The 27,235-nt window shown below is 43.9% G+C and overlaps 1 protein-coding gene across 4 annotated transcripts; it reads left to right on the top strand.

Moving 5' to 3' along the window:
* Positions 1 to 7,758: 7,758 nt before the first annotated feature.
* LOC109764610 (uncharacterized) lies at positions 7,759 to 26,976 on the top strand. Of its 4 annotated transcripts, XM_073508420.1 has the most exons (12): positions 7,759 to 9,012; positions 12,512 to 12,607; positions 13,353 to 14,086; positions 14,169 to 14,227; positions 14,314 to 14,390; positions 15,434 to 15,518; positions 23,954 to 24,827; positions 24,970 to 25,107; positions 25,734 to 25,889; positions 25,960 to 26,012; positions 26,098 to 26,270; positions 26,596 to 26,976. In XM_073508420.1, the coding sequence occupies exons 7-12, from the start codon at positions 24,818 to 24,820 to the stop codon at positions 26,663 to 26,665; spliced, it is 600 nt and encodes a 199-aa protein (XP_073364521.1). In that variant the 5' UTR covers positions 7,759 to 9,012; positions 12,512 to 12,607; positions 13,353 to 14,086; positions 14,169 to 14,227; positions 14,314 to 14,390; positions 15,434 to 15,518; positions 23,954 to 24,817; the 3' UTR covers positions 26,666 to 26,976. The 4 variants fall into 4 exon arrangements, with proteins under 4 accessions (XP_073364521.1, XP_040254652.1, XP_040254653.1 ...); XM_040398718.3 differs by lacking the exons at positions 7,759 to 9,012; positions 12,512 to 12,607 and having other exon boundaries at positions 13,640 to 14,086; positions 23,954 to 24,200; positions 24,756 to 24,827; XM_040398719.3 differs by lacking the exons at positions 7,759 to 9,012; positions 12,512 to 12,607 and having other exon boundaries at positions 13,726 to 14,086; positions 14,169 to 14,223.
* Positions 26,977 to 27,235: the final 259 nt, after the last annotated feature.

Here is a 27,235-nt window from a genome sequence, read left to right as displayed (position 1 = left end):
AGGTAATTGTACCTTCTCTTGAACTGGAGAGTAGCACATCACAGAAAGCATTTCCCGTGATGCCTACACAAACCGGAGAGGAAGCTAATGATGATGATCATGAAACTTTGGATCTAATACTGAACTTCATAGGTCGACCGGAACATGTTCCGCGCTAGAGTGGTACGGTAATCCCGTCATGGAAGTCACGTTGTTAGACAACGGCAAACCTACGAACTATGAAGAAGCAATGATGAGCCCGAATTCCAACAAATGGCTTGAGGCCATGAAATCTGAGATAGGATCCATGTATGAGAACAAAGTATGGACTTTAGTAGACTTGCCCGATGACCGGCAGGCCATTGAGAATAAATGGATCTATAAGAAGAAGACATACATTGATGGTAATGTCACCGTCTATAAAGCTCGACTTGTCGCAAAAGGTTTCTGACAAATTCAAGGAGTTGAATAGGATGAGACTTTCTCACCCGTAGCGATTCTTAAGTCTGTTAGAATTATGTCAGCAATTGTCGCATATTATGACTATGGGATCTGGCAGATGGACGTCAAAACAATGTTCCTTAACGTGTTCCTTATGAAAGAGTTGTATATGATGCAACCGGAAGGTTTGTCGATCCTAAGGATGCTAACAAAGTATGCAACTTCTAGCGATCCATCTCTGGACTGGTGCAAGCCTCTTAGAGTTGGAAGACACGCTTTGATAAGGTGATCAAGGCTTTTAGTTCTATACAAACTTACGGAGAAGTTTGTATTTACAAGAAAGTGAGTGGGAGCTCTATAGCATTTCTGATAGTATATGTGTATGACATATTATTGATTGGAAATGATGTAGAATTTTTGTAAAGCATAAAAGGGTTGTTTGAATGGAGTTTTTCAAAGGAAGACCTGGGTAAAGTTGCTTACATATTTGTTACGCCCCGGATCCGATGCGCCAGGTGTCTGCGAGTTATTCGCTGTCGTTGCCATGTCATTTGCTTGCGTGTTGCATTTTGCCATGTCATCATCTGCATTTCATATCATGTCATCTTGTGCATCGCATTTGCATACGTGTTCGTCTCATGCACCCGAGCATTTTCCCCGTTGTCCGTTTTGCAATCCGGCGTTCCCATCTCCTCCGGTGCACCCCTCTTGTTTCTGTTCGTGAGCGGGTGTTAAATGTTCTCGGAATGAGATGTAAGTTGGCATGCGGTCTTATTATAGTGTAGGCAGACCGCCTGTCAAATTTTGTCGCATTCGGAGCTCGTTTGACTGCCCAACCCTTAAACGTATGGCGGTACCGCTTCCGGTACCTGCGTCGGATGTTTCGGTCTCCGAAATAAGTGTCGGGCTGCATTTCATCTCTCTCGTCTCAGCCTAAGTCTCTCTCTCGCAGTCCCTAGACCCAGCCTACCCCTCATCGCTTCCGGAACCGTTCGATTGCGATCGGAGAGCTCGGAAACCCCTCCTAACCCTAATCCTAACCCCCCTTTCCCTATATATACACCCCCACATTCCATTTTTGGCCTCCACCAACCTCCCCCTCGTTTTCCACGCCTCCAGCCGCCACCTCCTCAGATCAGCCGCCGCCTCCCTCCTCGAAATCCGGCGCCGGCCACCTCCCCGCTGCCATGTGGCGCGCTCCCACTGGCCAGCGCCACCACCCAACCACCTGGAGCCAACCAGGGGCGGCCACGCATCCCCAGCGCGCCCCCTGCCCACTCCCCGCCGCCGCGGCCCGCCCGGGGCTGGCCCGCCAGGCCCATCGGGGCTCGAGGCGCCCAGATCCGCCGCCGCCAGCGCTCGCCTCCTTCCCCCGACGCCTCGCCGCCGCCTGCAGTGCCTCGCCGCCGCCAGTGCCTCCGCCCCGCCGCCTCGCCACCGTCGGCGAGCGCCGCGCCGGTGCCGCCGCCGTCCCAGTGAGCCCGCGCCTCCCCGAGGTCCCTCTCCCTCTAGCTTCTCTCTCTCTCTCTCTCTCTCTCTCTCTCTCAGATCTCTCTCCCTCTGCAGAGCCCGTCCCCGGCCTCCTCCGCCTTCCCCCATACCTCGCCGGACTGCCCCGACCCACCGGAGTCTCTGCCGCCCGCGTTGACTTCGCCCCCTCTCGAGGTTGTTTTCTACTAAGTCCCCAAAAACTCTTTGAATGTTGCGTCCTTTGACCTGCTGTAACTCCATGCATACTGCTCCGTTTCGCGCATGTAATATGTCAAATTGTTCGTCTCGTGATGCTCTTCATTTTGCTCAATTGCACCATGTTGATTAGAGGCCATCTTGATGCCCAAATCATCGTTGCAAGAGTGCTAGTTGCTGTTATCTGCTGTCTCTTATCAGAACTTGACTAGAATTTCGTGTAGATCTTCATGGTGCTCTTTAACTTGCTGTTTAAAAACTTCAACATAAGGTTTATTCAGTTCTGGACCAATTTCGAAATTTGCATATGAGGACTTACCGGATTTGTTATATGTTGTTTCCGGCCTCATTTAAACTTGCTTTGATGTGTTGTTCTTGTATGCATCATCTTTTGTCATGAGTAGCTTCATATAGCCTTGTCATGCATCATACTTGGTTGAGCATCATGCTTTGTTCATGTGTGGTGTGTTTACCATGTTGTGTGCTGCTTCTCGATAGTTCCCGTGTCGTTGCGATCGTGAGGATTCGTTCGTCTTCGTGACTTCATCTTCTTCATGGATTCGTTCTTCTTCCTAGCGGGATTTCAGGCTAGATGACCATCACCTTGGATCTCATTACTATCATTGCTACGCTAGATGCTTCGTTCTATCGCTCTGCTGCGCTACCTATCACTTGCTCTTCAATCCTCCCAAATTGCCATGAACCTCTAACCTTTGTCACCCTTCCTAGCAAACCGTTGTCTGGCTATGTTACCGCTTTGCTCAGCCCCTCTTGTAGCGTTGCTAGTAGGTGAAGATGAAGATTGCTCCATGTTGGATTATGTTTACGTTGGGATATCACAATATCTCTTATATTATTAATGCATCTATATACTTGGTAAAGGATGGAAGGCTCGGCCTTATGCCTGGTGTTTTGTTCCACTATTGCCGCCCTAGTTTCCGTCATACCAGTGTTATGTTCCTTGATTTTGCGTCCCTTACATGGTTGGGTGATTTATGGGACCCCCTTGACAGTTTGCTTTGAATAAAACTCTTCCAGCAAGGCCCAACCTTGGTTTTACCATTTCCCTAGCCTATTTGTTTTCCCTAGCGAGTCGCTCCCTCGAGGGTCATCTTATTTTACCCCCCCGGGCCAGTGCTTCTCTAAGTGTTGGTCCGAACCGAGCAGCCTACGGGGCCACCTCGGGGAAATTCGAGGTCTGGTTTTACTCGTAGCTTGACTTATCCGGTGTTGCCCTGAGAACGAGATATGTGCAGCTCCTATCGGGATTGTCGGCACATCGAGCGACTTTGCTGGTTTTGTTTTACCATCGTCGAAATGTCTTGTAACCGGGATTCCGAGACTGATCGGGTCTTCCCGGGAGAAAGAATATCCTTCGTTGACCGTGGGAGCTTATAATGGGCTAAGTTGGGACACCCCTGCAGGGTATAAACTTTCGAGAGCCATGCCCGCGAAAATGTGGCAGATGGGAATTTGTTAATATCCGGTTGTAGAGAACTTGACACTTGACCTTAATTAAAACGCATCAACCGCATGTGTAGCCGTGATGGTCTCTTCTCGGTGGAGTCCAGGAAGTGAGCATGGTTTATGGGTTATGTTTGACGTAAGTAGGAGTTCAGGATCACTTCTTGATCATGGCTAGTTCACGACCGTTCCTTTGCTTCTCTTCTCGCTCTCTTTTGCATAAGTTAGCCACCATACATGCTTAGTCGTTGCTGCAACCTCACCACCTTATCCATTCCTTTCCCTTTAAGCTTTGCTAGTCTTGACACCCATGGTAATGGGATTGCTGAGTCCTCGTGGCTCACAGATTACTACAACACCAGTTGCAGGTACAGGTTTTGCGATGATCATGACGCGAGAGCGATGTTTACTTGTTTGGAGTCTTCTTTTGCTTCTTCGATCAGGGGATAGGTTCCAGGTCGGCAGCCTGGGTTAGCAGGGTGGATGTCGTTGGAGTTTCTGTTTGTGTTTCATCCGTAGTCGGATGTTGATCTCATGTATGATGTATTGATGTATTGATGTATTCTTGCGGCATTTGTATGCCTTGTATGTATCCCCAAATATTATGTAATGTTGATGTAATGATATCCACCTTGCAAAAGCGTCTTCAAGATGCGCTTCTATCCTTGGTGGGACCTTCGTGTTCCTTTAGGATAGGGTCGCATCTTGGGCGTGACAATATTGGGCATGAATATCTATGGAGATAGATCAAGACACCTGATAAGACTTTCACAGAGCACATACCTTGACAAGAGTTTTGAAGGAGTTCAAAATGGACTAGTCAAAGAAGGATTTCTTTCCTGTATTGTAAGGTGTGAAGTTGAGTAAGACTCAAACCTCAACCACGGCAGAAGAAAGAGAAAGGATGAAGGTCGTCCCCTATGCCTCAGCCATAGGCTCCATGCTGTGTATCATACTTGGTGTGTGCCTTATCATGAGTCTGGTAAGGGGGTACAAGAGTGATCCAAGAATGGACCACTGGATAGCGGTCAAAATTATCCTTAGCTACCTAAAGAGGACTAAGGAAATGTTTCTCAGTTATCAAGGTGATAAAGAGCTCGCCCTAAAGGATTATGTTGATGCAAGATTTAAGACCGATCCGAATGACTCTGAGTCGCAAACCGGAAATGTATAGTGGAGAAGTCATTTGCAATAGCTGCAAGTTTATCTTATTAGCAGCATCTATAGTATGACATAGAGATTTGCATAGTACACATGGATCTGAATGTTGCAGGCTCGTTGACTAAAACCTCTCTCACAAGCAAAACATGATCAAACCCAAGAACTCATTGGGGGTTAATCACCTAGCGATGTGAACTAGATTATTGACTCTAGTGCAAGTGGGAGACTGTTGGAAATATGCCCTAGAGGCAATAATAAAATGGTTATTATTATATTTCCCGTTCATGATACATGTTTATTATTCATGCTAGAATTGTATTGACCGGAAACTTAAATACATGTATGAATACATAGACAATACCGTGTCCCTAGTAAGCCTCTACTAGACTAGCTCATTGATCAAAGATGGTTAAGTTTTCCTAACCATGGACATGATTTGTCTTTTTATAATGGATCACATCATTAGGAGAATGGTGTGATGGACAGACCCAACCGTAAGCTTAGCATCAGATCATTTAGTTATTTGCTATAGCTTTCTTCATGTCAAGTATCTGTTCCTTCGACCATGAGATCATGCTACTCCCAGATATCGGAGGAATGCCTTGTGTGCTATCAAACGTCACTTTGTAACTGGGTGATCATAAAGGTGCTCTATAGGTATCTCCAAACGTGTTTGTTGGGTTGTGTGGATCGAGACTGGGATTTTTCACTCCGTGTGATGGAGAGATAGCTCTGGGCCCTCTAGGTAATACAACATCATAAGAAGCTTCATGTGCCTAATGAGTTTAGTCATGTGATCTTGTATTACAGAATGAGTAAAGAGACTTTCCGATTACGAGATTGAACTAGGTATGGTGATACCGACGATCGAATCTCGGGCAAGTAACAAATCGCTGGACAAAGGGAATTGCATACGGGATTGATTGAATCCTTGACATCATTCAACTGATAAAGATGTTCGTTGAATATGTAGGAATCAATACGGGCATCCAGGTCTCGCTCTTGTTTATTGACCGGAGAGAAGTCCCGGTAATGTATGCATGTTCCCGAACCGTAGGGTCGCACGCTTAACGTTCGGTAGCACTACGACAGTGTTGAGATATTAATAGTGGAAATTCCGAAGGTTCTTCGGAGTCCTGGATCGGACCTGGGACATCTTGAGGAGCTCTGGAATGGTCCGGAGGTAAAGATTCCTATATGGAAATTTGTTATCGGGGTTCCGAAAGAAGTTTGAGTTTTTTAGTATTATACCGGGAAGGTTCTAGAAGGTTTTGGAGTGGGTCCCACCTGCTTTTGGGGACCCACATGAATGTGGGTAGTGGGTAAATTCCCCACAACCCTGGTCTAGGCACACCAAGATCCTCCCTTAAAAGGAATAGTAGCATATCCCGAAGGGATAGGATCAGGATCCCTAAAAAAGGGGGATAGCGACCTGTGGAGAAGGAAAGGAGGGATTTCCTTTCTCCCCCTTTGACCAACGACCCTAGGGCCTTGGATGGCAAGCCCCAGCCCCTCCATGCCTATATAATGGTGGGGAGGCATTGGGGGCAGCCCCCCTTCAACCCTTGCCCGTTACCTCTCCCAACTCCTCCCATGTTTCACCGGTACGCGCTTGGTGAAGCCCTGCCGGAGTTCCGCTGCCACCACCACCATGCCGTCGTGTTGAATATCTCATCTACCTCCTCTCCCTCACTTTCTGGATCAATAAGGAGAGGACGTCACTGAGTCATACATGTGCTAAACTCAGAGGTGCCGTCCATTCGGCATTAGATCGTATTGGATCACGATTGGATCGTGAAGAGTATGACTAAATCAACCACATTACGAAGCTAAAGCTTTTCATCTACAAGGGTATGTACACACACTCCCCTCTCGTAGTTATACATCTCCTAGATTGGATCTTGGGTGTTTCCTAGGATTTTTTTATTTTCATGCAACATTCCCTATTAGTGGTATCAGAGCTAGGTTTATGCGTAGATGTCTTTGCACGAGTAGAACACAAAGTTGTTGTGGGCGTTGGTGTTTGGATTGCTTACTTCCCTTGTCTTATTTGGATTCAGCGATACTGTGGGTTGAAGCGGCTTGAACCTTACATGTCCTCGCACATGAGACCAGTTCCACTGTTTGACATGCAACTTGTATTGCATAAATGTGGCTTTGCGGGTGTATGTCTCTCCCACTTTAGTTGAATCTGATTTGACAAAGGAGGTCCTTGTAGAAGGTTAAAAGGTAACTTGTATATCACCATTGTGGTTTTGTGTAGATAAGAATTGCTCTTATACTATGCCCTAGCAGCCACGTAAAAATTGCAACAACAAAGTAGATGACATCTAACTTGTTTTTGCAGGGCATGTTGTGATGTTGTATGGCTAGAACGTGATGTTATATATGTTGATGTATGAGATGATTGTGTTTTTTTAGTAGGTTCATGACTTGCGTGACGATGAGTACGGCAACCAGTAGGAGCCATAGGGTTGTCTTTAATTTATTGTATGACCTGCGTGTCAATCATTAAATGCCACGTAATTGCTTTACTTTATCGCTATGCGTTAGCATTAGTTGTAGAAGCAATAGTTGGCGAGACAACCACGTGACGACACAATGATGGAGATCATGATGATGGAGATCATGATGTCATGCCGGTGACGATGGAGATCATGCCGGTGCTTTGGAGAAGGAGATCAAAAGCACAAGATGATAATGGCCATATGATGTCACATATTTTGATTGCATGTGATGTTTATATTTTATTACTAAACAGAATAACAGAGTCACCTATGAGCTCACACGGTGATTTGACACTTTACACTGTCCGATCAGCTCAATCAACATTCTGGATCATTCCGCCATACCACAGCGTCCCCCGTAGCCTTTTCTACCGCTCCAAACCCGAACGTCCAGGTCGGCCCAAAGGATAATGGGCTGCTGCTCCAAAGATCGATCTAGGCGGCCTCCTATTCACCGATGTAAAATACATGCGACAGCGATGGCGGCTTCTAGATTCTCAAAAAATAGTGGCGGCTTCATGTACAACGCTGCAAGCACAACACCCTAGCATCCCCCGTCCGCACAGCGGCATCCCGCAGCAGCGGACTCATGGTTTGGCGGTGGCTTCTTTTGATGTTGGGGTGCTTGCTGGAGGGGATGAAAAAGGGGCGGTGAAGGAGAGACAGTGTGCCAAGGCCGTCCTTGCCCTCTGGCCTTCAACCCCTTCGTCACTTTCATCTGCGGCTCGGAGTCAATCTCTGGCGACGGACGTGGATTTCTCTCCCTAGCCTGCGCACTTTGGCAGGCAAATGCCCACGAGCCACGAAGAAGATAGAAGCTGTGCAAGTCCCTTTTCCTTCTTCTTTCTCTCAACTTCAATCTGACAATGGTGCGGGTTTATTCTCACAGATCTATTCGAGTTTGTTATCATTTTCATGTACCTGTATAGCTAACGGGCTTCAGGATTGTGCACGCACAGCGTGAAAAATATGATTTTTATTTCTTAATTCTAATTTATGTCGCTACTTACAGTGCGTCATGTTCAAAGACGTACATTCCCATCCTCCCATGTGTTAGAATTGAAGGTTAGCATTCATATGGAACTACAGGTTTTACTATTTGACACACGTTCATCCACTTATGTAGACAACAAACTTTTGCATATTGGATGAACATACAGAGAAACAACTGAGCGTTCTTTTATATTTTAAAACTCTTAATCTTGTTCTATTTGCCAATATCTCCGGAGGCAACCTCTAAATTGCATATCCTAGAAGGGTGGTTGTTTCATTTATAGAGAGATCCATCACTGCCTGATGTTTGGATTTGGCCTGGGAAATCTGGACAGTATTCAGCCAAAAGTTTCTATGACATCATGCACACTCACCTTCCAGTCATTCAACCTTGTAAGTGGTGATGGCAGAGCAGGTGTACTATGAATATAAAGGTCTTTGGTTGGCTTCTCTTCTTTGATAGGCTTAATACCAAGGACATGTTGGTCAGAAGACATTGGAGGTCCCCCTCGGATGATAATCTATGTGTCATTTGCAATGCTTATGTTTATGAAGATAGAGCTCATCTTTTCTTCCAATGCAACTTTAGTTGCAGAGTATGGACTTACTTGCAAATTGACTGGAGCCATGGGTCTGACATTCAGCAATGCATCTCCCAAGCCAGAACATGATTTGGTCATCCTTTCTTCTTTGAGGTTATGCTCACGGCTGCATGGAATATATGGATCCCGAGGAATGGCAAAACATTCAGAGGGGAACGTGCTACTTTTGCCACATGGAGGTGTAAATTTGTACATGATATTCTCCTACTTGCTCATAGACTTAGAGATACCACCAAGTAGAAGCTTATTTCTTAGGTTAATACCCTTTTGTAATTGTAAGTATGCTCTTTTATAGTTTAGACTTGTAGCTTTAGAAAACCTTTTGTACAGTGCTTCTTCCTTAATAAAGGGTTGTGAGGTTTTACCCTACAGTAAATATTCAAAAAATAGTGGAAAGTCTGGAGGTTGTTCGGAGTCCCGGATAGGACCTGGGACATCACGAGTAGCTCTGGAATGGTCCAGAGGTAAAGATTCATATATGGAAAGTTGTTATCGGGGTTCCGGAAAAAGTTCGAGTTTTTTCGGTATTGTACCGGGAAGGTTCTAGAAGGTTACAAGTGGGGCCCACCTGCTTTGGGGGACTCATATGAACGTAGGCAGTGGGGAAGGTCCCCACAACCCTGGTCTAGGCGCACCAAGATCCCCTTTAAAAGGAATAGTATCATATCCCGAAGGGATAAGACCAGGATCCCTAAAAAAGGGGGATAGCGATTTGTGGAGAAGGAAAGGAGGGATTTTCTTCCTCCCCCTTTGACAAACGACCCTAGGGCCTTGGAGGGCAAGCCACTAGGCCCCTCCACGCCTATATAAAGGTGGGGAGGCGTTGGGGCAGCCCCCCTTCGACCCTTGCTTGTTACCTCTGCCAACTCCTCCCACGTTTCAGTGGTATGTGCTTGGCGAAGCCATGTCGGAGTTTCGTTGCCACCACCACCACGCCACTGTGTTCGTTCATATCTCATCTACCTCCTCTCCCTCACTTGCTGGATCAAGAAGGAGAGGAAGCCGCCGAGCCGTAAGTGTGCTAAACTCGGAGGTGCCGTCCGTTCGGCACTAGATCGGATTGGATCGTGAAGAGTACGACTACATCAACCACGTTACGAAGCTAACACATTCGGTTTACAAGGGTATGTAGATAGTTGACACACTCCCCTCTCATAGCAATACATCTCCTAGATTGGATCTTGGGTGTTTCATAGGAATTCTTTTGATTTACATGCAAGTTCCCCGTCAACTATATAAAGGCATCCATCGTAGGCTCAACACTTGGGCCTTGTATGGATCCTAAGGCCCAAAGTCTTTTCGGTCTGGATATGAGTCTGAGTAGGATTACATCTGACTTGTGGAGTCGGATCGGGCCTACAGGTTCCTTCCCTTAAGCGCGTGACCCCTTAGGTTCTCGTTCACTTGGTCACGAGTCAGATCACATCGAGCCCGTCTAGTGGGTTGCGGACTCTAGCAAAGCATGCCGACTCCAAGTGTTCGATGAAGCTGGTTAGGCGAACCTGTACAACGTGTCACGCTTCTATTCCCTTTGCCACATGATATGTTGTCGGGCTCAAGGCGAGTCTGTCATCCTTGTGCTAACCTGACCTCTTTCTAGTTCCAGTGATGCCGACCACAAATCGGATTATCTCAAAATCCTTGTCGCATGGCCATGCTTATCTTGGTCGGATCACATGAGGGGCCCAGAGTATATCTCTCCTGATCGAAGGGGCAAATCCCATCTTGCTCGACCATGTCTCGCAACATGGGTCTGGACAAGCCCGAAACCTACCTTTGTAACTACCGACTCACGGAGTAGCGTTTGGTCGACCCAAAGCAGGTCTGTCACCATCCCGAGTACATGCGCCAGCTTAGGTCTTATGACATAGAACGTATGTTGTACTAGAGACTCACAGATGACATATCTGTTGCGTCTCATAGGTGGGTCTGTCCGACTCGGACCTTATCTCGACCCGGATCCGACTACGTCGAATCTGACCAATCCTTCCAAGTCCATATTATCCGGTTAGCATCCAATACTCCATGGCTAGTGAGACCGAACCATCCACCATGTCATATGCTAGTCTAGTCGGCTGAGCGTCCACAGAGCCCTTTCGACTAGGGACCTTTTAGGACAGTCATCATACAATGTATAGTCCCACAAACAAGTGACGTACTTGTTGATATACATCATTGATAATGTCCAAGGACTATCTTTATTCATAAACACATAGGAAATATCATCATACATGATTGCCTCTAGGGCATATCTCCAACAATATGTTGGCTCACAGAGAAGGGATTTCCTTTTTATCCAACATCGACATAGTAGATGTAGTAAAGTGGTGTGGTGGCTCGCATATTTATGCTGAAAATTGTCGCAACCAAAATAGCTAGCATGTTTGTCACAGCTATGAAAAATAGTTCAACACCAAGTTCTAGCTATTTTAATGAGCGACCTACATGTCCCAACTGCTAGCTCTCAAAATAGATATCATTCAAGAATCTTGATCCATCGCTCAACACTAGGAATGCACGGCGACCGCGAGGGCCAATGGGCATGGCAACAGAGGAGGCGGCGGGCGAGGTGGGCATGGAGGGACATGAGCACTGAGAGCGGCGTGCTAGCATGCACGGAGATGAGCGCCTACCCGAAGGGCATCGGGCGGGGCCAAAGGAGTAGCGTTGGGCCGACCGCGATCGTGGTGAGGGCGAGGTTGAGGCGCCACAACAATAGGTTGGGGAAGGAGTAGGAGCTCCTCAGGCTGAAGCGCTTCCTCAACTGCAACATTACCAACTACCTGTCTGTGCCCTCTGAGTTCCTCAATGTTCGTTCTCCGCACGTTGCTGATATTCACCTCCGCCACCTCCATGACTTACGATCTCCCACCCCCAAGCCACCCATGCCCTCTGAGCCCCATCTCCACCCACTGTTCATGCCCTCATATGAGCCCGTTGCCTAACATGCTTGTTGCCTGTCATGCCAATTGCATCTCTCTCTCTCTTTCTCTCTCTCTCAATCTCTCTATCTTTCTCTCCTTCCCTCTCCCCCTCTCTCTATCTATGTTTAAAACAAATGAAAACCTTTCAGGTTAAAAGAAATTTTTGTATATTTGAACTTATAAGTGGGTGGGAATTTGGTTTGGATGCTTACTCTGATGTTCTTGCTTGAGAAGACGAATGATTACAAAATTTTCATACATTAAAGGAAAATACTAATCCATGATAACAATAACTGCAAGGTAATGGAGCATCATGAAATCAATTAATATATATTTTTGTAATTGTGATGTACTCCCTCCGTTCCTTTATGTAAGGTGTATTATGTTTGGCACGGTGACCAAGGCACAAAATTATAGACAATTTAGGATGAAATTGCCCTCGGCAAATTTTTTGTTTGTGGCAAGTAAATTCGTTCGTCCAGGAAAGAAAGAGATACATGCAACTGAAAGAGAGATATTTTCCTTCTTTTACAACAAGGAGAGATACTTACCTTTTTTGGAGGGCTAATAATGGAATTAGGAGGAAAATAGAAGAAATGCACCTTACATTATGGGATTTTATGAAAAAAATACACCTTATATAAAGGAATGGAGGGAGTATCATTTATGGTGTAAATGACATTTACTATGCATTATTTTAAAATTAATATCCACATCAGGTCATCATTTTGACATTCTGCTTCATTGTATGCAGATGGCAGATCAGGAAGACCAGCTTCGATCCTTGGGCCGATGAAGTTACTTGCCTAACTGGTGTCCAACTGAGTTATGACATCACGTATTTTCCTATGTAATTAGATCTAGCTTAATCTATTAGCTATTTTCTTTGGTGAATTGCTCCTTATATAGTTACATGATGTAACATGTACATAATTAGTTCATTCTCGATTTTAGTTGGATTTCTGGTTTGGTAATATGATGGTTTGATATGAATCATGCCTTTATGAAATATGTACTTAAGAATATAAATTCCATAGGATAACTTGAATTAGTTTTTTATATGCAGTATATTGGTACATTAAGTACTTCATACTACCTCTGTCTTAGTTTATTAGTCTCCTGCGTAATTTGTGTTAAACTTTGATCAAATATTTAACTGACAAAATGTTAGTGCATGTCACCAAAAATTATATTTTGCATGAACATTTTGTTAGTTAAATTTATGATCAAAATTTGGCACATATTACAATGGGGACCAATAAACCAGGACAGAGGTAGTATATATCATTTCTTTGCTTAATGAACAAAAATCGCAGAAGCTATGACAAGACACGACCATACTATAGATGGGTAAAATCTCAGAATTCTCGACTTCTTGCCAAGCCTGAGCTCTACAAAATCATGTCTTAAGCTTAAGAATTTTCAGTTTGATTAATGTACTCAATGTTCTACCATTTCTTGATAAATCCGATAAAACTTTGTTGTGACAACAACACACATTTGACCGGGTCTTTCACGGGCGCAGTGTGTTGCCCCGCGTCTGCCCGCTAGTATATATTAAATGCACAAACTCACGACAAGTCATGGCATTGCAGGAAGGTGGAGGTGATTTGGTCGTACTTGTCATATTTTATACGGGTACATAGGTACAAGGGTATGTGTTATAAGATTCCATACCCGTACCCGCTCTACTTGATGAGTTTGAGATTTTCCTATACCGGTATCTTGGTACGTGGGTAACGGGTCTTTGGCCTAGAACCAGTGCCATGCCATCTCAATTCTTGATTCGTGCCGGAATAAGAGGCTTCCCAGGTCGATCTGAATGCTGACCGTCCGATGTGTGGGTTCATGCTGACGCGGCGTGATCTGGGACGTTCGTTGGCTCCGCTAGAGATCCGGTGTGGTGCTCCTCTCGTTCACCCCTTGTTTACAGGTGGGTCTAGAAGCGGCGGCGCAAGCAGTTCTCCTATCTGTGAGTGGGCGTTTGGGTGCAGGCGGTTCATGCGTCGGGGCGAGGGTGCCATGGAGGGGGGCGCCTCGTCGACGTGCCCGGCCGTCGTTCGTCGCCGGGAACGCAGTGTGGCCCGTTGGTTGACCTGGCCGTCTGTGATTCATTCGCGTGGCCTGGCACTGTTCGGCGGCGTGGGTCGTGGTGGGTGGGTCGTCTCCCTTATCCTGCATCGCCGCCTGCCTCTTCTCCTCCCTCTTCCTTTCGTTTCGTTTCGGTGCTCGCTCCTCTTCATGCTCCTGCTCTTTGGTTCGCGAGTCGTCGCTAGGGTTGGTTGCCGAGGGGCTCCAATGGCGTCGCACCGCGGTGACGCCGGTTAAGGTGGTGCTCCTCTCGGTTCTCTCATGTTTTATGCGTTTGATCTATCGTGGCTGACCAGTTTTAGATCTTGGGTGTCTATTAGCTTCCGTTGTTCTCCTCTTCGCTAGGCTTGGATCTGCTGCGCCGCTCGTCGATCTGTGGGTAAATCTTCCTTTTATCCCGATTCATGTAGTCTGCTTCAGCCGAGATGTGCTTTTGACGTTTCTGAGGGCTGCTCTGTTCTGCAGCTGCTCCTGCCTGGTGTCCTCGCATGTTCGTCGTCGTGTACGTGTTGGTCTTCGCGTCTTGCTCCAAGGATCTGCAGGTCCACTGCACTTTTCCTTTCTCTTTATTTTTAAGCTTTTTTGTGTTTTGGTTGATTGTCTGCGCCTGTGTTCATGTGCTTGTTGGCTCGATATGATATGCCTGCCGGTCGGGTGTGTTCGTGTGCTGTTGTGCTCGCTGTGGTATGCCTGTCGTTAGGATAGGTGTGCACGGTGGCAGATTGGGGTATTCCTTTGTTATCTTCTTATGCTGTTCTGGCTAACCAGTGCATGCCTTTATCTCTGGGTGGATTTTAGTTGTCCTTAGTTTTGTCTTGTTTGCTTGCTGATGGGTGACATGTGTGTGTCTTTTACTACTTCTTTGGATCTTGCTAGGGCCGGGGTTTTTCCTTTCTGTGACCATGGCTTTGTGGAGTTGTGGTCAGGAAGGCATGGGTGCATGTGGGCATGTGCCTTTTGGGTTTGTCTGATACATGGTGTCCTGTGTGGATCGACTTGTTGGGTCTGGATTGGTCCAATGGCCTTTTGAAAAAGAATGAGAAGAATGGAGTCTTCGTTGTCTTATGTTGGCTGAAAAAGAGGGAGAATAATAGAGTCGTCATTGTCTTTTGTTGGTAACTGTGGTCTGCTTGGGTTAATATGACTCGGTCATGCCTTTTATTTTAGTTCATTGTTGTTTATGTTGAGCCCTATTGAGGGTTGTATAGCTCATATCATTGCTAGAGTTAATATGACTTGGTCATGCCTTGTTTTGGTTCATTGTTGTTCATGTTTGGCCCTGTTGAGGGTTGTATGGCTCATATCATTGATTGGGAAGAGAGTGTTTGGTCTGGGTTCAGTGGAGTGTGTTTGCAGCAGTTTTTTGGGTGTGGGATTTAGTGGTTCAGATGACCGTGCGTTAGGGTTGCATCCTGCGGTGCTCTGCGTGGTGGCCATGTTCTCCTTGATGCATTTCATGCTTGCTCTGCCCGTTTGGTTTGCTTGTCTTGTTTTTCCATTTTGAGAATTTTTTGTTATCTTGCTTCTTTGTTTTGGTGGTTTCCTTTGTTAATGGTTTGCCTGACTTTTACTCTTTGTTTCGCAGGTTGTTTCAGTTTATAGGTTATTTCTCTGAGCCGGCCGTGTTGCTAGGCCCTGCTGTCTGGTGGTGCTGTTTTTTGCTGTACATGGTAAGCTATACCCAAATTGATTTCCTATTGTTTGTTATAATATTATGCTTGTTTTCCTTGATTACGTATGCTCATGCGTTTGCCCATTTGTTTGATGTGCATTGGTATTTTCTTGGTTCTCCTTAATGTCTCGTTGTTACATGGATGTTTATCCAGCGTTCTTCTTGTGTGCCTCTGTTTGAGGCTGTTGCGACCTATTGTTGATTGCCGTTCCATTCATATGTTCGAGAGGTGGCCTCGGATGGTTCTCTACTTGGAGGGGTTGTGATCGATGTTCTTACTAAGGATGATGTAGTACGGTGTCAAACACATTTTTTCTGGGGCAGTTCATTTGACGGCTGCTCCCTTTATATGATCAGGCTGCCTATCAGGCGGTCCAATTTTTAGAGGGGGTTTATGGGTTTGTTATTGCAGATTACAATTATGAGAGCATGTTAGCATACAAAGGTGTTGCACAATCAGCTATGGTGCTTGCAGGTGCGCTTGCTCGGTCTGCCTGGCCTTTGGTCCATGCAGGTGGACAGAGCAAAACCGCTGGTGTAAATGCAATTGTTCAGCTGCAGCTGCTGCATTCGCAGTTGGTTAATTCAGTGTGTGAGTTCTAAAGCCTGGTTAGGACACTGTGGATAGGCTGTGTCAGAGCCATTGTAGTGTTCTTTTAGGTATCTTTTGTAATAAACACTGTATCATATGCATTAATTGAAGTTCTTTTAATTAGCTATTCTGTCTAGGTTGCTCCTATTGGACATTTCTCTCTGTTTACATCTTCTACCTTTACCTTTATTCTATCTTAAAATGCAGTACTTGCATTCATGTGTGCTCGTTGTTGGTGATGGCTCGTCGTCGCCGTGTTTTGCATGCTCCTGCTGTTGGTGCTCTGGGTGTTCATAAGAGAAAGAGTATGTTACCTTTGTGTAGTCGTTTGTTTACGTTTTGTTCAGCCTGCGTGTGTTCATCTACGTTGGCTCTGTCAGTTTCCCAGGGGATGGCTGGTTCCCCATGCTCACTCCTGCCATGTCGGCTAGAAACCGGAAAAGGCGTAAATTACTTAGGACCCTTCGTCGCCATGGTGTTACAGGTGCTGGTCTCCACATTTGTGGGTGCATCTTTGCTTTGTTTGGCTGGTTTGTTTCGGGTGTTGTTTCTGACAACAGCCCACGTGTAGATCTTCGGTTTAAACATGTGTTGCCAGATGAATTGCCGGCTGACTGGACCGAGTTTCCTGCCGAGGTTGTTGAAAAACTTGCAAAGGAAGCAGTAGTTTTGTTTGGGATGCTTAATGTTGATCAGCGAGCTTCTTACCAAACTATTATTGACTGCGTTTTACAAGAGAAGTCTGGTATTTTCTTTGTCTCTGGGTATGGTGGCACGGGGAAAACCTTTTTGTGGAATGCTATAATCTCTCATCTCAGAGGGCGAAAAAAATCGTTTTAACGGTTGCGTCTTCGGATGTTGCGGCTTTGTTACTTGCGGGTGGTAGCACTGCTTATTCTCGGTTTAAAATACCACTTTTAATGGATCAAACAACCCTATGTGATATCAAAAGAGGCATGCATTTGGCTAATCTTATAAGAGATACTTCTTTAATCATCTAGGATGAAGCACTTATGACAAGCAGAAGATGCTTTGAGTGTTTAGATCGAACTCTGCGTGACCTTTTGGCCTGTGATGATCCTTTTCTTGCTGATGTTCCGTTTGGGGGGGGGGGGAATTGTTGTGTTGGGAGGTGACTTTAGACAGATATTACCTGTTATTGAAGGTGGGTCTAGGCCAGAGATTGTTGATGCAACCATAACAAATTCTCCTATTTAGAAGTCTGTTTTGGTCCTGCGTTTGTCCATAAACATGCGCCTCTCAATGCGTGGTGTAGATCCTATATTACAGCAAGGTGTGGCATTTTTAGTAGGTGGGTGTTAGATCATGGAAATGGAAAGCTCCCAGCAACCAAGAGGGAAGGAGAATCTGAAGCCGCGTGGATAAAAATAGCTGATGACCTACTGATTCGTACTGACGGTGATAAAATTTCTGCCATAGTTTCGTCTACCTACACTGATTTTCTCGCAAACTATGAAAAACTTGGGTACCTTCGTGAGCGAGCTATTTTAACCCCAACCAATGAGGTGGCTGAGAAGGATAATATTCATGTGATGTCTCCTGTGCCGCAGAGTGGTCGAGAGTATTTAAGCTGCGACTCAATATTTGAAGTTGCTTATACTGTTAAAGAAAGTAATGTGTTTTATCCTCCTGAAGTTTTAAACGCAGTTTCTATGATAAATTATCCTAAGCATAGGATATTCTTAAAACCCGGTGTGCCTATCACGCTTCTTAGAAATCTAAGCCAAGCCAATGGCCTATGCAATGGGACTCGCCTGATTGTTAAAGAGTTGGCTGATCGTGTGATTCAGGCTGTAATAATGACAGGTTCTCATATCGGAAACATTGTCTACATACCCAGAATAGAATTGACGAGAAAGAAAACCAAGTGGCCTTTCATCTTGAAGCGACGACAATTTCCTATTAAGGTTGTGATATGCGATGACGATAAATAAAAGTTAGGGGCATACCGTATCCTTTGTTGGAGTATATCTGAAGCAGCTTGTGTTTACTCATGGGCAGCTTTATGTTGCCGTGTCGCGAGTCACGTCTAGGAAATCCCTTAAGTTTCTTATTGAAGATAAAGAGGAGAAGTGCACGTATGAGACTCGGAATATCGTGTACCCCGAGGTTTATGCCTCGGCTGGTTCCTTTTGATCTTTCTCGCCTTGATCCTGTGGTGGTTACCTATGGCTTTGCTTTTGTTTCTTATTGCATGTATTGATCTATGCTTTTCTGTTATGCCTGACTAGGATGGCTACTACTGTTAGTGCATGCACGTATTTGCTATCATCACCTTATCTGTTGTTATAATCTTTTGTTACGCTTCGGACGAACTTGTTAGCCTTGCAGTGTGTATATACTTGTGGTGATTTGTTTAGGCTCTTCTGTGCTGCTCGATGTTATGTTTTGAGTGTGCTTGTCCTGTGACCCAGAACATGGGGACATGTCTGGTGTGATTTTGGTCTTCCCTGCCAGTGCATTCTGTAGATGATTTTTCCTCATAGAAGGTTCTCTTCTATAACGCTGCCAGTTTATGGGTGTGTGTCGTGTGGGCCCCTTCATAGTTGTTTTTTCAGTTTTCTATTCGCCCTTTTTAGCACTTGTGTTGGCCGTCATTTTTTTTATTGGAAACTGTGGGGCAAACCCCCACAGCATATCAAATTTTTTATTAAAACAAAGTTACAAAGATACAACAGCAGATTACAAGGAGTAACATAGAAAAAGAAGCTAAACTAAAAGGACGGGAGGGGCATAAAAGCCTTACTACACTAACCCTTAAGGGGGAAGGAAAGAGATCCACTTGAGAAGGTCATCCTTGTAGGCAGATTTAATCCTGTATTGCAACAAAGAGATATCATGCCCGAAAGCAGTACGCCATTTATAAAATCTGGCCCTCTCATTTATGAAAACCTTGGCATTTCGAATGATCCAAATGTTCCAACATGCAGTGAACACCACTTCAGAGAAAAAAGGCTTATCAACATTGTTCCTAGCCTGAATAGCGACATCAGACATAGAGTGCCCTGCAGGCCAATCAATTTGCAAGTAGTTCCAGACACGAACACTGAAATTGCAGTTGAAGAAGAGATGATCCCTGGTCTCTCGAACTTGCAGGGGGCAGAGTCTACAATGCACACCATCCTCCATGTGCCAATGCCTTCTTTCCACCATATCCTTTGTATTCAGCCTGTCCATGATGAGCATCCAAGCAAACACCTTAATCTTGAGAGTACAGGATGATTTCCATATCCAACAGAGCAGAGGGTTAAAGGTTTCAGACTAAAATGTGTTGGTGTAAAACATCTTGGGTCTATACTGCTTGGAAGAGTTTTTCCAAGACCACACATCCTTAGAGCCAGATACTCTGCTATGAGAATCCATCATAGATTCAATCATGCCCAACTCTCCAAAAGCCTGAGCAGACAGGGGGAGATGGAAATGCTGGACAATATCCTGAGAACTGAAGAACTCCTTGACTGTAATCCATGGGTCCTTAACATAAGAAAATAATCTAGGAAATCTTGATTGAAGAGGAGAGACCTCATCACCAATATTCCAGTTATCTGACCAGAATAGAGCAGTGTCACCATCATTAACCTCAACCCAAGAACACTATCTAAAACTCAACATAACCTTGCAAATATCCTTCCACCAGAAAGAGCCACAAGAAGATGTTCCTTGAGGCACCCTTCCATGGTAGTAAGAGTCCCAAATGAGAGATACCCAAGGAATATAAATTTTATTAAGGAAGTTACTGGCATGTTTGAGGAGCAAGGCAACATTTTGAACCCCTAGATTGAGAATACCAAGACCACCCCTGTTTTTTGGCCTACAAATAAGCTCCCAAGCAGCTAGGGAGGGGACAGGTTCATCTCTATTCTTTCTCCACAAGCACTGCCTTTGAATTCTCTCTAACTGCTTGAGTATTCCAGCTGGAACAACCACACTACACATAAAGAAGATGGGCATTGAAGACAGAGCAGAGTTCAAAAATTGTAGCCTCTCCCCTTGATTGAGAAAAGAGGAACTAGCAGTCATTCTTCTCTCCATACAGTCCACCAGAGGCATAAAGTCCACCATTTTGGGCCTTGTGGTTCCCACTAGCAGCCCAAGATAAGTGAAAGGCATCTTTCCTATCTGGCAACCAAAAGCAACAGCAAGATCATTCATGACAATAGGATCAACATTTATGGGGATGAGGAAAGATTTGTGGTAGTTGACATCAAGGCCAGTGGACTGAGCAAACACTTGAAGCATATCTTTTAAGGCCAGGAGCTGAATCCTGTCAGCAGGCAAGATGATTAAAGTATCATCTGCATATTGGATCACAGGGTAATCCTGGTCATGACAAGGGATAGGCAGTTGGAGAATTCCTCTTCTGAACATGTCATTGATGACAGATTGCAACAGATCAGCAGCAATAACAAAGAGAAGTGGAGAGACAGGATCACCCTGCCTGACCCCCTTTTTACAAACAAATTTTCTCCCAGGGACACCATTAAGAAGAACTGAGGAAGTACCAGTGCCCAGCAGCTGCTTCATCCAGAGAATCCATTTCTCATTATAACCTTTATGCCTAAGAATCTGAAAAAGAGCCTTATGTTCCAGAGAGTCAAAAGCCTTTTCAAAATCTAACTTAAGGATTACAATTGGCCTCCTAGATTGATGGCACTGATGCAAATACTCAAAAGTCCAGCCAATACAATCCTGGATTGTTCTGCTCTTAATAAAACCATATTGGTTCTTGTGAATCAACTGCAAGATCACCTCTTGGAACCTATTTGCTTCCATTTTAGAAAGAAACTTCAGGCCCATACTAGTGAGAGAAATAGGCCTATAATCTCCAACCTCTTCAGGTGCAAGCTTTTTAGGAACAAGAGTAATGTAGGAATCATTAATGTTATCCAAGATACCACCACCCTCATAGAATTCATGAGCTAGCTCATAAAAGTCCTGAGAAATTAGATGCCAGCATTTTTTTGAAAAACAGGCCATTAAAGCCATCAGGACCTAGAGCTTTATCCACAGGCATATGCCGAACCACCTTGTCCATTTCATCTTTTTCAAAAGGTTTGGTGAGAATGTCAAGGCCTTCCACAGGGGTGATGAGAGCAGAGAGGTCAAAGCCCATGACAATGCCTCTTGATGTGCCCATCCTATTTTTAAAACAATTCCAGATGAGTCCTTCCATTTGAGCATGATCATTGATCACAGTACCATCAGGCAATTTGAGACTTGCAATAGAATTCCTCCTGTGCCTTTCAGTGGCCATGGCATGGAAAAACTTTGTATTTTCCCCTCCCACCTTAATGTATCTGATAGTACACCTTTTCTTCCAATAAAGGAATTGCAAATGTAGCAATTTCTCCAGGTGCACTTTGACAATTTTCCTGAAGTTAAGCTCCTGAATAAACAGAGGCCTCCACTCCTCCAAGTCATCCAGCAGCGAAATAACATGATTACATTTACCAATCAGGAGTTTCAACTTAGAAACATTCATTTGCCATCTTTTAAGGCACATTCTGAGAGACTTGAATTTTTCAGCAATTCTAGCAGTTATGTGTCCCTTCCTATAGGGCTTTTTCCAACACTTGGCAACACAATCCATAAATCCTTCCAGCTCCAACCAATAGTTCTCAAACCTAAATAGATTTTACTTAGGGATAGACGTTTCGATTGTGACAACACAGGGGACATGATCAGATGCAGTCCTAGCAAGGGGGAGCACTTCAGTCATAGGATAGACAGAGATATAGTCTACTGAGGTAAAAAACCAGTCCAATTGCTCAAGAAGTGGGTTGTCTTGCATATTGGACCAAGTGAAAGCTCTTCCCTTGATGGGTAACTCTAGAAGGCCCAAATGCCCAATTATCTCATTGAAGATGAACATGTCATTTAGGTCCCCTCCAGGCAAATTCCTGTTATCTATGGACCTAATGAAATTAAAGTCTCCTAAAAGCAGCCAATTCTCATCAACAGGAATACTTAGGTTATATAGCCAAGTGACAAAATTATCTCTAGCTTCACCCTGACAAGGCCCATATACAGCAACCAGAGTCCATTTTTCATTGTTCTGTCTGGACACAAACTCCACAACTACAGCAAACTGCTGAATTTCAAGTAAAGTTCCAAGAAAAACAGAGGAGTTCCAGACCACAAGAATTCCCCCAGGGGCTCCCATTGCAGGAGAGCAAGCAAAGCTGTCAAATCTCTTAGGGCAGAAACTCTTAATTGACCTAGAGTCAAAAGATGAGCATTTGGTTTCCTGCAAACAGGCAACAACACACTGACTTTCATCGATTTTTTGCCTAACTGCTCTCTGCCTGGCAGCATGGCCATGTAGAGGATTTAGTTCCTCATCTAGTTGATGGAGGGGTGTCCATTCTACAATATGCTGATGACACTATTCTGTTCATGGAACATGACATGGCTAAGGCACGTAACATGAAACTGATCTTGTGTCTATTCGAACAATTGTCTGGCTTAAAAATCAATTTTCATAAGAGTGAGGTGTTCTATTTTGGGAAGGCCAAAGACGAAGAACATACATACAGACAATTGTTTGGATGCGAATTAGGTGCCTTACCGTTCAGTTACTTGGGTATTCCGATTCATCACCGTAAGCTATCCAATAAAGAATGGAAATGTATTGAAGAACGAATTGAAAAGAAAAACTCAGTTGCTGGAAGGGCAAGCTGATGTCATATGGAGGTCGGCTAGTTTTGATTAACTCAGTATTGACTAGCATGCCAATGTTTTTACTTTCATTCTTCGAAATTCCGAAAGGGGTCCGAAAGCGACTTGATTTCTTTAGATCTCGTTTCTTTTGGCAGTCTGATGAGGCCAAGAGGAAATACCGTCTCGCGCGATGGGATATCCTTTGTCGACCTAAAGACCAAGGGGGCCTCGGTATTGAGAACTTGGAAATTAAGAATAAATGTCTTATGAGCAAATGGTTGTACAGGTTAGAGATAGAGTCGGAGGGCATGTGGTCTCAAATCCTGCGCAATAAGTATTTGCACTCGAAAATGCTAGCCCAGGTTACCATCAGACCGACTGATTCGCCGTTCTGGAAGGGACTTATGAGAACGAAGGATATGTTCTTTTGTAGGGTCAAATTCTTGGTTGGCAACGGGATGTCAACAAGATTTTGGGAGGATACGTGGTTAGGAGAGACGCCCCTGGCCTTACAATATCCCACCCTCTACAATATTGTGTAACGTAAGGAGGATTACGTAGGTATCGTCCTTTAAACTATTCCCTTGAACATCCAGTTCAGACGTACGTTAGTGGGTGAGAGATGGACAGCCTGGATGCACTTGGTTTGGAGATTGATTGAAGTTCGACCCTCCGACATGCCGGACTCAACACAATGGAAGTTAACTAAAAATGGGATATTTACGATGAAATCTTTTTATACGGATCTGATTAATTCTGGCCCCCTCTCAAGGTCACTACATATATGGAAGGTTAAGGTTCCTTTGCGGATTAAAATTTTTATGTGGTTTGTCCACAAGCAAGTAATACTCACAAAGGACAACTTACTTAAGAGGCGATGGGCAGGCAATTCGCGGTGTTGTTTTTGTGCTCAGGATGAGATAATACAACATTTATTCCTTGAATGCCCACTTGCCAAGTTACTTTGGAGAACGATTCATATAGCTTGTAATATCAATCCTCCAGTAGATATTGCGTCTTTGTTTGGGATGTGGTTAGCTGGGGTTGAACAGATCACGGCAACTCGTATTCAGATTGGAATATGTGTGTTATTATGGGCTATATGGAACTGCAGAAATGATATGATTTTTAACAGACAACACAACTTAACTTTTTTGCAGGTTATCTTCAGAGCTACAGCTTGGATCCGTACGTGGTCCTTACTCACTCCTATGGACTCCAGGGAGCCTTTGGTTACTGGGTGCAACCAATGGGAGATGGTGGCTCGGGTTATATTCAACCGGTTCGGATGGCGTTCGCATAACAGGATAGGAGTCCAGAGAGCTTATCCTTATTATTACCGTTCCAGGAGAATCTGCCTAAAAGTTTTGTCTATTGAGCATCTCTGTACCTGATTACTCAAAAGAGGTTAACCCATGTTGTGCTGTTGTCTGTTAAACAAAAAAACTGATGAAATATATTTGCCCTTTCAAATCCATTTGGTCAGCTGAATTTATTATGCTTTTCTGAAGTGACTGCTTTGTGTACCGGCTATTGGTCGTTTTGATATTTCTGCACACTTTCTGCATGTTTGCTATTCTCATCGTTCATTATTTAAATTACTCATAAGCCTCTTACAAGTACTATGGATTATTATTATTGCTAGGATAAGCATTGCCACCAATGCAAGAAAACAAGATTTCCTTTTGCATATTCCTTGCTATCTTAGATTGTAATGTTTAACACAATTCCGGCTTATAATGCTGCTGATGTCCAGTTGTTAGAATTTAGATATGACCATTCCTATATCTCAAGCTATCTGAAATTATAAGTTTTGACATATTTTCAGTTTGGTGCTGTTGTTTAATAACTGGTCCTTACAATTATAGTTGGCCAAAATTATTGAACTCTTAGCAAAATTACTAAAACAATATGTTGTGCGCATTATTTTTGAACGAGCTTATGATGGATCCTTATCCACAGGGCAAACTCCTGAGAATTTATCCATTCTGGAAGGTTCTTTGCTCGGAGCTCTTAAACTTATTATGCTGATAGGTACGCTGTCCAGTACTGAATGGTGTAATGTGTATATTAATCTGTTTATCTACATGTTTTATTTGCTGTCAAATTCAGTCTCCTAGTTTTCTGTGGATATTAGATGCCAGCCCTTGAATATGATAATCCTCCAACAATGCAGGTCTCGTGATCATTTCTTTTGGTCCAAGTTATTCATACACCCTTCTGAATCTACTATATGGAGGAAGATATAGTGATGGCGAAGCTACAGCTGTCCTCCGTTACTATTGTGTTTACATAATCTTCTTAGCAATGAATGGTTTGTATTTAGTACTTCTGCAGCAGCTCTTATTCATTCTATAATCTTGCAAAGTAGTTTTTCTTAATAACTTTAAGAATACTTCATTGGCGAATAATAACTCTGCTCGGGTACCTGTCAAATCCAAATTGTGTATTTAATTTTAAACTAATTTTTGCAAACCCAGAATTTAGAACACTGGGCATAACAGCCCCAATATTGTCCTTTCTGTTTTTAGATTTGTCTTCAGTCATGATGCATGTAGCACAGTAATATATCCAACTTGATATGAGGAGCATTTTTTTTGAGGAATGAGCAGTTATATTTTCTTTCCAACCATTTAATTAGCAGTTACGTTCAGCCAATTTATGACTTGGTCTCTCCTTTGAAAGCTATCAGTTGTTCTTCGATATCTCATCCTGCACAACAGTATAGCTGAAAAAAAACCTTTATTGAATCAAAAACTAACTATACTATGCATTCTCTTGGCTAGATTTTGACCTTTTCTTGATTAATATTCTATGAACAAGAAACATGCTGGTGGTGGTGCTGATTGTTAGATATTACTGGGCTATGTAGTATTTGGTTAAATGTGCATATTAACTAAGTTCCACATGAATGACTCTGCTATCCTTCGATATTTTCAGGCATGTCTGAAGCTTTCCTTCATTCTGTTGCAAATGAAAAGCAGCTTAAGCAGTCAAATGATATATTGCTCCTCTTCTCAGCAATTTATATTGTTCTAAATGTTACTTTTATTAAATCTGCCGGAGCTATTGGGTTGATTGCTGCAAATTCTGTCAGTATCCTTTGATAATGACTGCTATACTTGTTCTCTTTAAATCTATATTTTCCTCCTTGACTGTCTGTTAGATATGCTACTGCGAATCTCATATTCTGCAATATTCATCGAAGAGTATTTTAAGGTAAAGTCTTGAATGTTCCACCTTGGGATTTTTTCCTTGTAAGGATTACATTTGTAAAAAATAATACCTGATGACATATTTACAGGGCTCATTCTCCTTTCGCCACTGCTTGCCAGCGGGCTGGGGCGTTCTGCTCATTTCTGGTGCGACCACAGCTTTCTCCGAGAGGGTGTTTCTGAATAGAAATAGGTTCAAGCAGACCCTTCCCATTCACATGGCGATAGGCATCATGTGCCTGATCTTCTCATTGCTTGAGATGTAAGCACTACATCACCACAGAATGATACTTGCTCTTTTCGATACTCCCTTCATTCCAAAATGTAGTGCATGGTAGATTTTACCGAAGTCAAATTTTGCAAGCTTTGACCAAATTTTTAGGAAATTTATTAACATCTAGAATACCAAATCAGTACCATTAGATTCTTCATGCAATATATTTGAAGTACCGTTGATATGGGTAATTTTCTCTCTGAACTTGGTCAAAGTTGATGAAGCTTGACTTTCGAGAAAACCAGTGCACACTATAATTATGGAATGGGCGGAGTATTATTAATCATCCTGATGCGGCTTGTTTCTTAAGCAGATACCATGGCGAAAAGCAGTTCTTGATGAGCATCATCAAATCGTTGAAGGGTCACGACAAACACACATGATTTTTATATATCCGGGGCAAGTGGATTTACCCCAGATATTACTGATATTGCCATACAACAAAAGCGTTGTAAATACATGTACACTGGCTAGAGTACCAAAGAAAGGAGCTGGACCCAGCAGTTGGAGAGGCTTCTTAAAGAACATATCAAACTGTCCGAAATCATAGATCGCCGCTCTGCAGTGAATTGAATTGCTGGGACAAGTTATAGAAGCGACATAAAGCATAGATCATGTGGGTAGATAGGTAGTATATTCTGTAACTTCTCCACATCAGACTTATTAAGGTTAAATTGCAGCATGGTTGTCAGAATTTACCATGTTGTGCCATTCAGGTTTTGTTACCTGAGATTCGGTGCAGAACTTTACAAAATTCCTTAACAGCTCGTTTGGCGCCCATCATTTGGGTCGGAATTCGTGGAATTCATTTGCGAATTCCGACATCAACATGTTTGGCTGCCCCATAAGGTTGGAACTGTTAAGAGCAATCTCAACTTGGTGAAGTTGTGATCGAGGGGGCGTGTTAGATATGAATGAAATGGTATGCCAAACAAATTTTGGCTGGGAGGCCA

This window comes from Aegilops tauschii, chromosome 2 (assembly GCF_002575655.3).
Source record: "Aegilops tauschii subsp. strangulata cultivar AL8/78 chromosome 2, Aet v6.0, whole genome shotgun sequence".
NCBI lineage: Eukaryota > Viridiplantae > Streptophyta > Magnoliopsida > Poales > Poaceae > Aegilops > Aegilops tauschii.
The sequence above is the reverse complement of the archived record's forward strand: the minus strand, read 5'-3'. Positions and strand labels throughout refer to the sequence as shown.